The sequence below is a fragment of the Platichthys flesus genome, chromosome 10 (assembly GCF_949316205.1).
Source record: "Platichthys flesus chromosome 10, fPlaFle2.1, whole genome shotgun sequence".
Taxonomy (NCBI): domain Eukaryota; kingdom Metazoa; phylum Chordata; class Actinopteri; order Pleuronectiformes; family Pleuronectidae; genus Platichthys; species Platichthys flesus.
The window spans coordinates 5,495,625-5,513,637 of record NC_084954.1 but is presented as its reverse complement, the minus strand read 5'-3'; the positions used below and the strand labels follow the sequence as shown (position 1 = coordinate 5,513,637).

The 18,013-nt window shown below is 48.4% G+C and overlaps 1 protein-coding gene across 1 annotated transcript; it reads left to right on the top strand.

Annotated features, from left to right (window-relative positions):
• Positions 1-893: 893 nt before the first annotated feature.
• Positions 894-16,737, top strand: plppr3a (phospholipid phosphatase related 3a). Its single transcript, XM_062396566.1, has 9 exons — positions 894-1,352; positions 4,831-4,934; positions 5,310-5,495; positions 7,035-7,164; positions 8,104-8,299; positions 9,907-9,964; positions 12,854-13,027; positions 14,340-15,170; positions 15,579-16,737. The coding sequence occupies exons 2-9, from the start codon at positions 4,854-4,856 to the stop codon at positions 16,527-16,529; spliced, it is 2,607 nt and encodes an 868-aa protein (XP_062252550.1). The 5' UTR covers positions 894-1,352; positions 4,831-4,853; the 3' UTR covers positions 16,530-16,737.
• Positions 16,738-18,013: the final 1,276 nt, after the last annotated feature.

Genomic DNA, 18,013 nt, shown 5'->3' with positions numbered 1-18,013 from the left:
TCAGCATCATGAATGGCTGTTTAAGTCCAGATTTAAACTCCATTAAGAATTGATAACCGTGGGAGCAGAAGATATGGATCTCTGACCGAGAACATCTCCAGCAACCACAGGGGCGCGCACACGTGCAACCGCGTCCACACACACACACACCCACCCACACACACTCTCTCTCCTAATGCTAACTGTCGCAGTGTCATGAGTCAGTGCGAGTAAGCACCGCTAAAATACCACGTGCATGTGTTCGAGCCCCAGCACCAGGGTGTGGATCCAGATGCATCGCCGTGCACCGACGCCTGCCACACCCTTCTGGAGTAAACAAAGACAGGGGGGGGGGACATCTCCCTGCTCCATCCCCCGGATCAGATGCTCAAACAAACCGATCTGCTGGTGTTTACACGAGCCTGATCTGAGCCTGATATTATAATTACACTGGAAATTGGCTCATGCTTATAGATGAGATCTTATCTCCGAATCCGCCCCCTCGCTTTTACGCACACATGCGCACCAGGGCCGTTTTTACTCAACAGCATCAATACGCACGGTCCCGTCCCCCCCAACCTGCCCCTTTGTCTCGGCCGCTTCTCGGCGGTGCCCCCGAAAGAGGGATTCAGCAGCAGGGGAAAGCAAAAGGGGAGAGGTACGGAGCTCACTGTCTCCTCCCCCAACCACAGGCAGACACACACTCTCTCTCTCCACCCCCTGTTAACCCCCTCCTCCACACACCCCTTCCTTCCGTGCGCCTTTGTGTGTGTGTGCGCGCGCTGAGGAGCTGACTGCGTCCCCGAAAACCGTGTGACGAAAAGCCTCCTTGCATAGGAAATAAGCTGCTTCTTCTTCTTCTTCTTTTTTCTTTAAAGAATTTCGTCTGATCCTGGTTCCATGTTCTGGAGGAGACAGGAGAACCCGCAGGTGCGAGATAAATCAGGAGGAACCGGCTGGACAGCAGGTGAATTTCACTTCTTCCAAAAAGCCTGGGAATAGGAAGGAGAGGACCGTGCACATTGCCACCATCAGCAACCGCCTCTCTCCTCCTCTCTCCATCCCTGCACCTCCTCTGTAGGGTCTCCCCACTTCCTCCCTCATCCCTCCCCAGCATCCCTTTCCTCGCTGATCCCAGAAATACCCTCACGCCGCAGCGCATCCCTCACATAGCGGGGTGCGATCTTTTTGGATTTCTCGGGGTGACTTTACCAGGGGACGCGCCGGAGATGGATTAAAACCAAACACAAAAAAAAGCAAAACGTTTTGGGGGGGTGGACGGTGCACCGCAAAACTGGAGCAGCACGCGCGACCACGCCGGGGGGGTAGGGGGCGACGGGACTCGGTGAATTCACGGAGCCCCCGGGACAGAGGTGAGTGCTCACGGAGGCTCGGCCGGTGCTAGGCTGCCCTCCCTCCCCGCATGCAACCCTCCCGATCCCCGGCAGCAGCAGCGCACTGCTCTCCTGGAGCTGTGAGAAATCAGCACATGGTCTTCACGCTTTCCATAATTGATGATCTCATATACGCACTCAATGGTTTGTGCTGGGGACGGAGTCACAGCTATGCTGGGGAGGCTGGTTTGAAATGTGGGCTGTGACTGTGGGATGGATCAGGGTCCTGAGCAAACAGCAGTTAAAGCACATTATCAATTTGAAGGGTTTTCAGCTCCATAATGGGAGGTGTGTGTTAACCCTCCTCCACATATGGTCCTTTCTGTCTCTGAGGCTGCTCAGGGCCCTGCAGTGTGTCTGTGTGTGTCTGTGTGTGTGTGTCTGTGTGTGTGTGTGTATGTGGCTTTTGCATCAGCCGGTAACTTTCTTCCTGGATGAGTTGACGAATGGATCAACTGCACATTTAGATATTATATCTAAATGTGCCCAAAATATCTGTTTGGGGTTCTGATGCTTGGTCAGTGGCCTCCTGGGAAACAACATGGATCCATCTTTGTGTAAAACTATGCAGGCACATTGCACAATAGCCTATATATCTTATTATATACGGTGAAAAATACATTTAGCTGATGCAGAGGCAATCATTAGTGGAATCAATCTTTTAGGAAATGTATTGGCAATTGAAAGAGCCCAGAAAGAGATTTGGCTTTTTTTGTCAAAATATTTAATCCTTAAAGTTCAAACATGCTTCAACCACTCAACTGATGATTTCCCCATTTAATGTAATGTTTTTTTTGATGTTTTTCAAATGTAGAAAGCCATAATTATCACCAATACGAATGTTAATGTCTTTATCTTAGACACACTTCCTTGAATGGTACCATGACATGCTGTGTTCCAAATTCCCTGTCCAAAAAAACAAGCATAATACGTATGTAAACCCTTAGGTTAAAAAATGATAGCTTCTAACCATGTTTTAAATTTTCAGGGAATTCCTAATCAATTTATTTTCATTTATAGATGCTACTTAGATATAAAAAGATGAGAGAAGAAGATCAATCCACAGATATCAACTTTTCCATCACATAACAAAACAGAAAGTCTTTACAGCAACTGAAACTGGGTCATATTTGGCTGATTAATTGATAAATCCAGCTTAATATTGTGCAGAAGTTTGTCTCTATGTCCAACACAAGAAATAGTCTGTGAGATTCAGTATAAACTACACGTCTATGGAAGGTCTCTATTAGTCCTTGTCTCTGACTCCTGGTGGTCACTGACTCTTCCTCCCTCACCGTCTCACAGACTGACAGATGGATTCTGTCCTCCGCAGGCGATACAACCCACATCACACATGCACACACAGAAGAGACAAACAAACTGCTCAGACTACACACACACACGTGCACAGACACTCTTGAGGGTTGAAATCTCAAGCAGACGACACACACACACACGCACACTTACACACACACACACAAACGCACACACGTACACACGACGTGGCCCAGAGGATAAATGCTGGTGCAATAGATAAACAAGCCCCTTTCTTTCTTCCTTCAAGAGGCTCATTGTGTGTGAGTGTGTGTCTGTGTTTGTGAGTGTGTCTGTTTGTTTGTGTGTGTGTGTGTGTGTTAGGGTGAGGTTTAACTGCTGACTGGAGTGGGTCATTGAGAACAAGCAGCTGGGAGAGTGAGACCCAGGACCCATCATCTTCCTAAGCTGCTTTCAGCCACACTGGCATCGGTCCATCCCAGTATCCTCTACCACCACTGCTGCCCCAACCCCCACCCCACCACACATTCACATACATTCACACACACACACACAAACACGCATGAGCCTCACTTTTCCCCTTCTCCGTTCGCTCTATCGTTCTTCTTGGTTGTGTCTTTGATCTACACTTATCTTGTCGCTGGTCCTCTCCTCTCCATTTCCACAAGTCATGGAAATTACACTGTGGACGTCTTTGATACCCGGTGCCTCGGGGTCAGGCCCTCTTATCTGGGAGACGCTGAGAGACGGAGACAGAAGGGAGGATGGGGATGGAGAAGGGGGGAAAGGAAGGAAGGAAGGAAGGAAGGTTGGGTAAGGTAGTAAAAGCAGAGACAGGGATTTGTAGTGAAGAGAGAGAGAGAGGTGTCAGATAGAGGCCTGCAGTGAGATGGAGAAATAAGTAAAGCTAAATAAAAATAGTAGAGTAATAGAGTAAAAAACACAGTAAAGCAGAGAGACCGAAGTGCAGAGAATTGAAATATGTCAGAGTCGGGAAGGGCTAAACGCAGCTCGACGGCTCTCTGCCAAGGAGTTTCTTTAAGGATAATATTTTTGGGGGTATGAAGCTTCAGATAAGCAGATTTGGTTTCTCACATTCAATCTGCTTTATTGTGGCCAATCGAGTGCCAAAGTTAGAGGGAAGTTGCAAGTAGAAGACAGTCATGGGGACCAAGAGCTCTCCAGCGTAACCAATTCTAAATCCTGTAAATAATTTGAGTTGAGACTCGAGGTGGAGCAGGTTTCACTGCCATGTTTCAGACACAGACAGCCCCGAGGCTCTCGAGCAAAACCGCATGCTCATGCAGTTTGCATTAAGTCGATATTGACCCGACAACAGAAAACCAATATACACCAGAGTTGGAGATTCGCCGAAGGAGGGAAGGATAGAATCCTACAGGAGAAGTGAGAGTAGATAGATAGATGGAGGGAAGATGGAGCGATGCATGGGGAAAGGGATGATGAGTAAAATGGGACATGAAGAGGTAGAGAGCGTGAGATTGGGGGAGAGCGGGAGAGGAGTGAGACGGGTGGAAGACGGAGATACAGAGATAGGAGGACAGGCAGAGATGGGGAGCGGTGAATATTTAACTCTGTTTAGTTTTCCATCTGGGCCCTTGGCTCCTTCTACCCTCAGGCCTTCTGATCGCCTGCAGGTCAGTGATGACAGGAGACGTCTGTGTGTGTCTTTGTGTGTGTGTGTTTGGAGATTTCACCAACTCTCACTTTTCAACACAGTGCCTATAATAACCTTTAATCACCTTGTGTGTGTGTGTATTTGCACAGGAGGAAATCAGGGTTATTAAATGTTCATGTGCAGAATTATGGGTCCAATCATCGCCGGTGTGTGTCTGTGTATGTGTGGTTATGGATAAACTAATAAAACACTTCATTACCGAGCAACACTTCAATGAAATTGCTCATAATTCACTTTAACGCAAGGTCTCATTAGTCAAACGAATTCATTTTAATTTGCGCAATATAAAAAAAAAAACTTTCAGCCTTCAGCGTCAGCCTTTGAAATTTCTGCACCCGTCTCATTCAAACACATCCAGGCCTGGCAGAAGTTTCCACACACTTTTTTTTTTTTTTTTAATGCCTTCAGAAATGGTGATTCTGGAAACCCATGAAAGTGCAGAGAGTCTCCTCACTGGCTTGTCTCTGCAATCTGTCGTCCCAACAGGCTGCGACTGGTCCCACCCCAAGATGACGTCCCCGAAAAACAAGGCCAAGAAGAGGCCGCCGAAAGACAGCATGACGCTGCTGCCGTGCTTTTATTTTGTAGAGGTAAGTGTAATTGGATTTATTGATGAGTCACCTTTTTATATATATACACATATACTATGTGTCTATATATAGATTCACTATATCAACTGACTCGCCAGATAAACGACTCGTTTTATAGACTCTGAACAGCAGTGTTGTGTTGTGTTGATTGTATCTGGTTGCGTTGACCTCTACTAAAAGCAGTTTGTTGTCTTCAGGAAATAATATGGTGTCATCACTTTCTGTGCGTGTGATTGTATATTTGAGGGTGTGTGTATTAGTTATTGTGATAAGAGTGGAGATAAAGCAGTGGGTGACTCACTCCTTTCCCTGCAAATATTAATGCTGGTCTCAAATGTCCTTGATGTGTCTGTGTGTGTGTGTCTGTGTGTGTAGCTCCCGATCGTGCTGTCCTCCTTGGTGTCCTTGTACTTCCTGGAGCTGACAGATGTGTTGTCTCCGGCGATGGTGGGCTTCCGCTGCCACGACCGCGACCTGTCCATGCCCTACATGGAGACGGGCGACGAGCTCATCCCGCTGCTGATGCTGCTGAGTTTGGCCTTCGCTGGTCCCGCGGCCTCCGTGAGTCCGTCACTCGGTCCTGAAGGGTTGTTGGGTTGATACCGAAGGAAGTCACGTGCACTGTGATAGTTCCAGTGTTGGTTCCATAGGCCAAGTTTTTTCCTTGTTACCAAGACGCAGACAAAATCAGGGCTCTCGTAAATCTGTAGATCTGTGTGGCCTAGGGGGTAGAGTGGTTGTTCTCCAACAAGAGGTGGCTGGTTAAATCCCCTCTTCACCATCTACATGCTGAAGTGCCCTTGGCAAGATATTGAACCCCTCATAAATGTTGAGCTTACTTATTGTAAGTCGCTTTGGACAAAAGCATCAGCCAAATGAGATATACCGAATGTAATTTGTTTACTTTCACTGTTGCAAAGACACAAAGAACCAGTCACCTTCTACTTAGCCGAAGCAAATAAATGCATAAAAAACTAATTCCAGCATGTAGAGAAATCTTCCAAAAGCAAGTACACAAATACACACAAATTCCTTCATTTTAGTTTTAAAGATTATTCTGGCAAAACCATAAGCAATAATCGACCTATTTGATCAGCCAGCACATTAAGAAGAATATTCATTTTCATTTAGACTCACATTTCTCGATACCTAATGAAAGTGAAGCGTAATATCTGCTCTAGTCTTTGCTCGGTTTTGCTCTCACCAACTCCTGAGAAACGTATTTTCATTTTGTCTAGTTTCTAGGATTTTCGGCTCTGGTGCGTCACCAGCTAGTCCCCAACGTTCCCACTTGAACAAATGCCACTGCTGGAAATTACACAGACATTTCAGACAGAACCAACAAAACACGGAGCTGCACAAAGCCTAAAAAGCCTGCTGAGTAATAACTCCCCCTGGATTTGTCACTGAGCAGCGTTTGATCCGTCCTTCATGCAGAAATTATTTAACTGGAACAACATCTTCTCATATTGGAGTCGGATCAAATCGTACAACAGAGGATCAGCAGGGCTCATGTGGTTCTGGGTTTTTTTCGGGGATGGTGTCGAGGTTTATGAGTTCTGCGTCACACGGAAACACAATTACACAGATCACACACAAAAAACGTTACACAGTTACACAGCATCCAGGACCCTCACAAAGCAAATTCAATCTCCCCTCGAGAAAGGCGGGAATCGATGGACACATTGATAAATACACACCTGGACATTCCAATACGCACCATGGAACACACAACAGTCCCCCCCCCCCCCCCCACCCCCAGTCAATACACACACACTCATCCATCAGCAGCATGGAAAGCAGCAGACCTCTCCAACACTCATCTATCACCCTGATTGGAAGTGATCACTATTCGATAGCAGCCGCGCCTGCATTCTCTCGCCCAGTTTCTCTCTCGCTGTAGATCAGCGTCACAGATGTAGAAATCTGACAGAGCACGTTTCACCCCCTTTCTCCTCTCCCTCCACTTTCTATTTCAGTTTCTGTGTTCTCTTTTACATTTTGCTCTTCTGCATTTTCAGGTGGCAGCATTTCAGACACAGGGCTCATTCCCACTCTGTTTCTCTCTCTCTCTCTCTCCTCCTCCTCCTCCGTCTATAGATCATGATGGGCGAGGGACTGATGTACTGTATGCAATCCAAGCTGAAAACTTGTCCCAAGTCAGAGAGCAGCATCAACGCTGGAGGCTGCAACTTCAACTCCTTCCTACGCAGGACTGTGCGCTTTGTTGGTATGTGCAACTTTTCTTTTTTTGGGGGAAGAGGGGGGAAGAGGGGGAGTCACTGTCACAGTCGGATCCACAGCATCGAGCAGGGCACAGTGTTGGTGGTGGATGCAGCAGGGACTCATTTGGCTCTATTTCCCCATTGACCCTTATTCTGTTGGTGATAAGTAACCGTCTGAAACTGCATTTAAATATCACACTATCAAAAACCCTGTGTTTAAGTTCATAGGCAAATTGTAAATGGGTTTTTATCAAGTGTATTTGAGTTTTTAATGTTTCTACATGTCATGTCCCTAGCAGGAAGCAGGGTATTGTTTTTATATTATTTAGATAAAGCAACCATTTATCAACACGATGACAGTATAAAATAAGTGCAACCCCCCCCAATGATGTGATCAGTGTCCAAACAACTGGAATGAATTATCCATGGTGCCACTTGGATTACAGCGTTAAAGCTTGATGGTGGAAAAGATATTTTCTTATGGTATATTTTTGTTTAAACTAATGAAAACCTGTTTTTAAAAATGCAAATCAGTTTTTACGCTCAGACAAATTATTCCCCTTTACCGGCTGTGCCCCCAACTTTGATCCTCTTTAAAGTGGGGAAATAAGCTAATTACATGTTTTAAATGAAGGGTGACTTAAAACGAGCAGGATATATAATTCTTCACGGGAAAATACCCCGAGGCAGACTTTGAGCTTTGAAGTGAAAAGAAGGTAATTAATTCACCTTGCCAGATTTCACTGAAACTTCATAATGGAACCAACTCGCGCCTTGTGGTGTCACTTCGGGTTGACTGCCGGTAATCGCTCAGACGAGGAGCTCGGTCTGAGGAAACCACCGGGGGCTTTCGGTGTGTTTACCATCTCTCCCTCTCTCAATCTGTCTCCCTCTCTCCCTCTCTCCCTCTCTCCCTCTCTCGATCTGCCTCCCTCTCCCTCCAGGTGTTCACGTGTTCGGCCTCCTGGCGACGGCCCTGGTGACAGATGTCATCCAGTTAGCGACCGGTTACCACGCCCCGTTCTTCCTCACCGTGTGCCAGCCCAATTACACGGCCCCCGGGGTGTCATGTGACAACAACGCCTACGTCACGCAGGACATCTGCATGGGGAAGGACCAGTATGCCATCATGTCAGCCAGGTGAGACGTGCACATGGGAAACGACAGCAGACGTGTGAGGGCGCGGCACAAAGCTTCCATTTCCCTGCAGATGAGATACCTTGTGTACTTATAAGTATAAATAGGCTTTAAAGCGGTTGCACAGTATTACTCCGTGTACTACCTTGAAGGAGAAAAAGGCAAAGAAGGCGAGGAGTCATCAAAACTAATTTACATTTGAAGAGGATTACAGAAGATTAAAAACCTTTTAGGAGTCAAACTGTGATTTTTATATGTAATGCAATATTTACTTATTGATAAAATTCTAATTCATAAGTTTAAGTGTATATTTGTCCAATGAGCGACCAAGAGAACTGATGCATTCCCATTGAGCCCATGCTGCAGTGTCTCTCTCACTTTGGCTTGTGGAGATGCTGAGTAACACAGAAACGGGTCAGACAAGCAAACAGGCTCCAGCCTATTAGAAAAAGATTACAGCTAAATATAGTTAATACAGGAATAAGCCGAGTTCCACAAATGCACATTTATATGTCCACTTACTAATTAATACCTCAGCTCCTCACCTCAAAGGAATAGTTTCCCATGCTTAGTTTTTGTTTATACAGCTCTTTCCTAGTCTTGATGAGACTTCGGCCCAGGATGCAGGATCAAACCACCGACTTTCTTCTCAGTGGACGGCCCACTCCACCCTGAGCCACCCCCATACAGATATATTTTCTGAGAGCTTATGTGACTGTGACTGATTTCAGACAAGAACTGAACTCTTTTCGAAACTTAATTTGTGAGAACACAAATGTCAGATTCAGTTGCTCCAGACATTTTCCAGAACGACTCCTGCCGGTCGCCTCAGCAAAATGTGCGGATAATGATATCAACAGAAAGTTTTGCTGTGTGTTTGTTTTGTTTTGAGAAACATTCGACTCCCCAGATATCCACTGTCTGCACCAGAAGCCCCAAGGTATAAGTCATTGCCCCCAGAGGGTTACTCATCATCAGAGGATACCTGATGGGCTCCTCTAAGGTCTTAAACCCCAGCCTTGACTCTCAGAGTTTGGCTTCCACACATAAATCTGCTGTGTTTTCACATCGGGTCTCCGGACTTCTCCATCTGGTTTACACTGGGGGGGACCTCGAGAAACTCTGGAGGCTCTCACTCACATTTGCATTAACACATACACCGGAGAAACTGTGGAGGATCTGCAGAGTTCAGTGCAGTTAAGCAGATCTTTGAAAACAAGTTTAAAAAGTAATAATCTACTAGGAAGCTAACTTAACACACACACACAGACACAGACACAGAGAGAGAGAGTTGTAGCTCGGCTTTGTAAAAGGATAAACACTCAGAGACAAATTAAATGAGATTTTCTAAACTCTCAATGACCGTGTTTGACCTCGAACCTCTCACTCAGTCTCCCCAGATGTTCCCACTAATGCATCATTGTGTTCACATTGTGTTTTGCTGATGCTCTCATCCAAGGACACTCCCTCAGTTTGACAAACACACAGTCGGGCAGCAGCGTCAAACACGATCGCAAACAACCGGAGCAACTGTTTTACTCTGAGGTTTTTTCCCCTCTGCTCTTTCATACCTAACTCCCCCCCCCCCCCCCCCCCTTCTCTCCCACCAGGAAAACCTTTCCATCCCAGCATGCAACACTGTCTGGCTTCGCCGCCGTCTACATCTCCGTAAGCACTCGCCGGCCTCCTGTGTTTGTGGAGCTTGATGTATTTGCATCATATGTTTGCACGTTGCGAATGTGTTTGTGAATATGTGGTGTATTGGATGTACGTTATGAATAATTAATCTAGTGTAACCAGTGAATCCAGTTTGATTTATATTCTTTATCGTTTCTCTCGGGCAGATTATGGAGACGATATTCTTTTCTCTATCTGTCAAATTATCTGCGCTCATGAAAACTATCCAGAGGCTTTTTTTATATTTTTATCTAACATCGCTGCCGGCGACCTGAAATAACTTCCTCCATATTTTAGCGGGGAATTAAATCACTGTCATCTCGAAAACATAAGATCTGAATTGTGTTGCATTATTTGCTCACTGAGAGATTTTCCAGATTGCAGAATAATCCTCGGGGCCAAACCGCCATTTAAATCTCACATTCAAAATATAACCTGAACTTTTGAGGTCAGATATCAGTTTTCGTTAACCACGTTATCATGTGGCGACTGCTGACCTTGTTCTGAATGAGGCATTATCTCGTTAAGGATGCTTACAGGATGAGTTCCATTTGTAATCTGGTTACATGTTTGTAGTCTGATTAAGGAGTAAGGCCCACAGTGGGAAACTTGTCATGAAACTAAGGGGGATGGACGGGATGAGTAAATTAGAATGAAATTAAAGGTTTTGTGAAGTAAGACTTTGGTGCTTAGACCCCAGCAGGAAGTAGAACAGCCATCTTATGAACCTGGTTGTTTGATTATGAAGGAGACACTGGTAGTGATGATGAGGATGGGAGGTCTGACGGAGGCTTCTGATAGGACTGGTTGAAGTTGAGTTATCTGTTATCCAGAGTTGAGGCGCTGCAGGTTCCGGTGGTCGTCGATCATGAGCCGCTGAGCCGACAGCTGAACGACAGCAGGGAGAGAGGACATTTTAAACTCAGACAGCTTAGATCGGCTCCAGGCGAGTGTGTCGGGTTGGGATGGGATGGAATAGACTGAGGTGGAGGAGGAAGGATCTGTGCATGTGACCAGAGGAGGCAGAAAAAGTGCAAGACTTCCTGTCTGATCCTTCTCTAAACTTCATTTTAATGCGATTGAAAGGAACATAATACATAATAATGCAATTTAAGTCAGAATAAAGCAAACGTCCTCATTTGGTGGTTATCAGAAAACGATATTTATATGGAGGTGTCATATTCAGGACTATTGCCTTAATCAAGTTAATTTCTAAATCAATCCATCTGTATTGTATGCAAAGCACTTTGAGCTGCATTTCCTGTATGAAATGTGCACTATAAATAGATATTATCATTATTATGAGAACATTGCTGTCTTAGTAATAGTGTAGTCAGTGTTGCATCGTAGTGCAGAGTGTGGTAGCATTCCCCATCCTGCAGCCCGGTGCTGACAGCAGCAGTATGTGAACTGTACGGCAAAGCAACCCTGTCATTTCTGCGTACACACACACACACACACCCACACACATGCACACACACACACTCCTCCACCAACGTCTGTATTCTAGCGAGCTACTGTCCATGTTGCTGAGCCCAGTGTGTGCTCATTAAAGCTCAGCAGACAGATTTGTGATCAGAGGGAAAAGGCAGCAGCGGATCAGGAAAGCAGCTGTTACCGTTACAAACGTTGTGCTGTTGTCAAATATCAAACACAATGTTGTTCTGATTATTTATTTGCTCCCTGTGTGTTGTTGTTTACTGCCCACACACGGAGCCATGTATCTCCCGTGTTCAGACCTTTGAAGGGAAGTTGTTTCACTTGTTTCCTTCTCACAATCAAAAGTTTTTCTCTTCTTGATAATTGTTTGATTGGGTGAGGAAGGAAGTCACTGAGATGTCCTGACACGCGCCCGGCTGACATATATCATGTTTTTACCACTCTCCCTTCGAGGAGTTTTATGCTCAGCACCAGACAGACACGCTGGTTATTTCTGCAAAAGCTGCTTTTCTGTCACTCAGCTGTCCCCCACTTTATATAATGGAACTGTGGAGCGCATACAGGGAATGGGACTGCAGATATATATTATTTATCTGCCTCTCCTGCTTCTTACTCCAGTTCAGATTTACTTTCCGAGCATGTTCATCACGATGACATAGCAAACTTCATAAATACAATTTCATGCGTTAGAAAAGAGTAAAATCACGTCAGCCGGTTGGATTTTAAAAGTTTGGATTTGTCTTTAAAGCTGAAGACAAATCTCAAGTGGCAATAAGTGTCCAATGCTGTGATAGAACAACCTTTTGGGAAATGCACTTGCCTTCTTGAAAGTTACACAACCAGTACCACTCTCATATCTGCGTGTAAATTCCAAGTGGTTGAGTTTATCTTATCATCGAGGGGCCACAGCTCGCCTGGCTCTGCCTCACGGTAATACAAATCCGCCTACCAGCTCCTCTCAAGCTCACTAAATAACATTTTATATCTTGGCTGAGCACACTGCATACCTCTGGGTTGTCTCAGCACTGGGAGGTTGCCAGGAATCAGGAGGAGGCCTCAAGAAATCCCTGCTGAGGGACAAAGAAGATTCTTACCATCGAAGATCGCAACTTTTTTATGCACAGAAAACCAGAGCCCGGCTAGCTGTTTCCTTTGCTTCCTGTTTTTGTGCTAAGCTAACAATCTCCAAACCCAGAGTTAAGAGCATCAACATGCTCATCCAAACATATTCCAGATGAATTCGACATTAACAACAAAATTAAAGATGCAAGGAAAGACATTCCCGTTAGATAACACCTCCTCCATACTGTTATTGTGTTAGTGTGTGTTTGTGTGTGTGTGCTTTTTGCCGCAGTGTGTCCTCACGCCTCGTAATCTCCCCGTCTCCATTTTGCCTAAACTGTCTCTCCCCCACTTTCTGTGCTCGTCTGTCTCCTGCAGATGTATTTCAACGCCAGCATCAACGGCACGACCAAGCTGCTGAAGCCGCTCCTGGTGTTCGCCTTCTGCATGGCGGCCGGCCTCTCCGGGCTCACGCAGATCACCCAGCACCGCAGCCACCCCATCGACGTCTACGTGGGATACCTCATCGGAGCCGGCATCGGCGTCTACCTGGTCAGTTTAACGGGGGGGGGGGGTGCACGGGAGAGTGTATCACATCAGACAGGAATCACGACAGGCTGGTTTCACGATAATTACCACGTTTAAGATCCTGTTAGTCGCGGTGAGACGTGTGAACAAGTGAAATCGGGGTTGGAATAGATATCAGGCTGTGGTTTCATTAGCATCCCTGGGGGAGAAGTTAACAGTCAGCGTGGAGCGTGGTGGGAATCACACCACACACGTAAATAGATTTTATTTAATGTCGTTTTGTTGTGACTGAATCGTTCCATTGGTTGTGTTCTCACAGAGTCACACCATGTGCTAACAAACGCAGCTTCCTCTCGTCACCTCTCCTCTCTGTGTGGCTTCACTTTCTTTTCTCTCAGCACTTTTTTTTTTTGGCAAGTTATATATAGCCTTTTTTCTATTACAGCAGGGAAGAGAGGGAGAGAGAGAGAGAGAGAGAGAATGAATAATCCGATAAGAATTCTCCGCAACAATTTCACACTTCGGTTTGAGAAAACTTGTCGTTGCCATTTTCCACGCTCGCCCTCCTCCTCCTCTCCCTGTTTCCCTCTTTTGCTTTTTTACTTCATGTCATTAAAGGATGTATTCAAAGAGAGAGAGGGGGAAGAGAGTGATTCATGCTGACCTCAGACTAAACAAGTGGAGGGAGGAGAGATGCCTACTCATGCACTTACTCCCCGCTAATAAGAATATCCGACTTTTTCCCCCCCTCACAAAGATTAAAGGAAATACGTTTTCATGCTTCATTCTTAATTTAACACGCTGAGTGCTCATATGTCCTCGTTGATTTCTCCTTCCTGTCCCCCTGTCCCTCTGTCCCCCTGTCCTCTGTCCCCCTGTCCCTCTGTCCCCCTGTCCTCTGTCCCTCTGTCCCTCTGTCCCCCTGTCCCTCTGTCCCCCGGCCCTCTGTCCCCCTGTCCCTCTGTCCCCCTGTCCTCTGTCCCCCTGTCCTCTGTCCCCCTGTCCTCTGTCCCCCTGTCCCTCTGTCCCCCTGTCCTCTCTCCCCCGGTCCTCTGTCCCCCTGTCCTCTGTCCCCCTGTCCCTCTGTCCACCCTGTCCCTCTGTCCCCCTGTCCCTCTGTCCCCCTGTCCTCTGTCCCCCTGTCCTCTGTCTCCCTGTCCCTCTGTCCCCCGGCCCTCTGTCCCCCTGTCCTCTGTCCCCCTGTCCTCTGTCCCCCTGTCCTCTGTCCCCCTGTCCCTCTGTCCCCCTGTCCTCTGTCCCCCTGTCCTCTGTCCCCCTGTCCTCTGTCCCCCTGTCCCTCTGTCCCCCTGTCCTCTGTCCCCCTGTCCTCTGTCAGGCGGTGTACGCAGTGGGAAACTTTAAAGCGTCGGACGAAGATTCTCCGTCTCTGCAGAAACTGGCCCCGGCCCTGCAGAAGGACAGCCTGAGGGTGCTGAGCCAGAGGAGTCACGACTCCCTGTACAGGAAGACTCCCCGGGTGTCGGAGAGCAGGGAGGAGCTGGGGGCGGGGCTGGGATCCGGGGCCCGCAGTAAGGTGAGGAGGGAGAAGGCTTCCCTGGCCTCCCTCAAGCGAGCGAGCGCCGACGTGGAGCTCCTGGCAACCCGGGGTCCCATGGGCAAGGAAACCATGGTGACTTTCAGCAACACATTGCCCCGGGTGGCAAATGGCAACAGCCCCATCTCCCCCTCCGACGAGCCGGTGACCACGCAGCGCCACATGACCTTCCACGTGCCCTTCGACCCCCAGAAGTCCCGGCAGCTGGTGTCGGAGTGGAAGCAGCGCTCGCTGGAGATCCGCAGCCAGAGCTCACGAGACGAGGAGGAGGAGGACGAGCGGGATGGAGGAGACGAGGGAGGAGCGACGGCAGGAGACGGAGGAGACATGGGGATGCCCTCCTCTCTTTATCCCACGGTGCAGGCCAACAAGGGCCTCGCCACACCGACGGGAGCCAGGATGGTGGTGTCCCCCCCACTGGTTCACATCCCTGAGGAGGCCTCTCGTCCGCCGCCCGTGTCGCCCAAGAGCGCCAAGACCCGGGCCAAGTGGTTGTCACTCACGGAGGGGGGGTCGGTGAAGGAGCCGGGACCGGGGCCCATCGCCGTGTCCACCCCCCGTGTGCCCAGCATGCAGCCCAACCAGCCGCCGAGTCAGCACCGAGTCACTCAGGTGAGGGGGAGCTCAGAACATGGAGGCACATCATCTCAACTCCATTAGTCATTTTTCATACCTCAAATTCAGCTGCAATGGAGCCACTTCGGAAAAATGTAGTTTTGGGAGGAGATTTGCTGCCACACTCAAAACGACACGTCTCTGATTTATTTAGTTGAAGTCAACACTGAACAACACGAGTCGAGGCAATTTCCCTGATTAGTTTCTTTTGTAAAACTCTCTGACAAGGGTTCAAACGCTAATTATATCTGAGTTAAATCTTATTTAAAGGCGCTTGAGGGATATTTTGCAAAAGTCCCGGAAAACTTGAGTTGATATTGAGTTCATAGGAAATTCGCGATAACAATTTGCAGATTTCATCGAGTTGATCTTTACGCACACTGATGAGGTTCTTCTGTCCTGCAGGTGATAGCGATGTCCAAGCCCCAGGGTCACGGACCAATCACCTCGTCCGCCAAGACGTCAGAGGGCGGCTCCTCCTCCGGCGGCGGCTCCAGCTGCTCCGAGTCGCCTTACTACCGGATCCCGTCGGATCGGGACAGCTGCACCGGAAGCAACCCGGGAAGCATCGCCGGGAGCGGGAGCATCGTCACCATCGACGCCCACGCCCCTCACCACCCGGTGGTGCGCGTGTCGGCGGCCAACGGGAAGCCGTGGGAGTGGAGAAACACCATCAGTGGGAACATGTTGGCGGCCGACACGGCGGGGGACAAGCACCGCATGTCTCTGCAGCGACAGGACAATATCAACCACTACCGGGACTACCGCACGCTCCCGATGAAGACGGACTCGCTCGGCTCCTCCTCGGCCAGCGGCAGTGCTGAGGGAGGGCCGGAGCTGCCTCCCCCTCCTCTCCCCGCCTCCACCTCCCCCCTGCCTCCCCCACCTCAGCTGTGCTCGTCTCCTCTTCCGCCACCGCCCCCTCACTCGTCGTCCTCCCCGCTGCCTCCCCCTCCTCACCCGAGCTCCTCTCCGCTGCCTCCTCCCCTCCCTCACCCTGCCTCCTCTCACATGCCACCACCTCCTCACCCCTCCTCTCAGATGTCCCCGCCACCCCTGCCGTCGTCCTATCACATGCCCCCACCTCCTCACCCGTCCTCCTCTCCCATGCCCCCACCTCCTCACCCATCGATCTGTCCGATGCCCCCACCTCCTCAGCCCTCCGCCTCAATGCTGCCGCCTCCTCACCCGTCCTGCTCCAGCATGCTCCCCCCTCCTCCCCACCCCGATTTACTGATGGAGGCTCACAGCCAGTCACTGTCCCGCTCCTCCACGCTGCCTCGCCGGCCCTCCGCCCGCAGCCACGCAGAGCAGGAGCACTATTACAAGGCTATGCAGAACGAGAGGATGTTATAATGACGGGGAAACCGCTGGAGCCCTTTGCCATAGAAATGATTGTACTTCAGAAGACTCATCTGACAGAGACAGTGGAGGTTGTAGGTTGTGGCAGGTGGACTGAGTGACTTTGGGAAAAAATGACAAAAAAGGTTGAGAGACTCTGAATCCAGAGCGGCAGCTAGGCTCAAAAAAATTCTGGAAATGAAGAGACAGCAGGGGTGGACGACTCTGGGGGGGGGGGGGGGGGGGGGTCTGGCAGCTCAGACACTCAGCAGGGGATCTGCTCCTCCCCCCCCCCCCGCTCGCTCCTACTGCCCCAAAGCGCGGCTCAACAGCCCCGACTGGGAAAAAGAAGGGGGCGTTGAGGGGGCTAGAGCATCAAAATCCCCAGTTCACCTCTGGTTTCAGCGCACACACATCCTCCATGCTGGTTTCAGTCCCGTTCAAAGCAGGGGAGGGAAGAGGCTGCAGCTGAGAGAGAGAGATATCACAATGAACAGTCAGGGATACGCTAAATCGAGTTTCCCCTGAGAGGGGGGATAAGACTGAGGAAACAAAACAACTACAGGCAGTACCAGCCCTCCTTAAACTAGTGCAGCTGTCTGAGGATACACAGAGAATTCACCCTTGTACCAGCCGGAAATCGTATTCTTCAAAACACCCACGAGATTATATGAAAAAGGGAAGAATTCAAAGATGACAGGTTCAAGAGAAATAAATAACACCCTCTCTGGATCAACACGCCAAATGGGAACCTTTATATTCATTTGAAATCAAATCCATTCACTAGAAAGAGCCGGCTTGTGCCACGTCGGCACTAATACTCGCCTGGCGTCCACACTAAAATGGAGAAGTTTGGAAACTCGGCTGGCCCCGGGTGCAGCGCTTTAATCTGGTTGGGCAGAAATGGAGATGTTTGGAAACCCCCCCCCCCCCGCCTGGCGATCGGGATAAAATTTGCCTTATTAGAAAATGATACCTAGAATTCTGGTTCTCATTTTGTGTCGTCAGATCAATTCCAAACTTATTTAACGATCTCAGTTCGAGGACCACCTGCAGGTTAGCTGTGGAGCTTTCAGCTGCGTCTCCAGCTCTTCCCCAGCAGATGCAATTATCTCAGTTCCCATGGATCTGTGGGCGTTCAAACAAAGATCCGCGTCTACGACCACGCGACGCAGCTGAAAGCGACAACACGACCGAGCAGGTGGAAACTGTTTCATCAGCTGCCGTTCAAAAAGTCAAGAATGGATTTTAAACCAAAAAACTGTAAAAAAAAAAATCTGTGCAATTTCAGAAAACGAAACGGCAACATTAACCGATTTTAGATTCTCAAACGTGTTTAAAAAGATGTGACATTTACTGATTAAAAGCTAAATGTATCTATTACTTCATAACTTATAAGCTACTGCAAATAATCAGTATTTGCATATATAAATATATATATGAAATCCACTCTGAGCCAATAACTACACGTTGAAATGAAGTGTGTGTTCTTCTCGCTC

Coding starts and splice junctions, on each gene's coding strand:
- plppr3a (XM_062396566.1), top strand. CDS start 4,854: ATGACGTCCCCGAAAAACAAGGCCAAGAAGAGGCCGCCGAAAGACAGC. Junction 5,496..7,034: donor TCGCTGGTCCCGCGGCCTCC/GTGAGTCCGTCA, acceptor CTCCGTCTATAG/ATCATGATGGGCGAGGGACT. Junction 9,965..12,853: donor TCGCCGCCGTCTACATCTCC/GTAAGCACTCGC, acceptor TGTCTCCTGCAG/ATGTATTTCAACGCCAGCAT.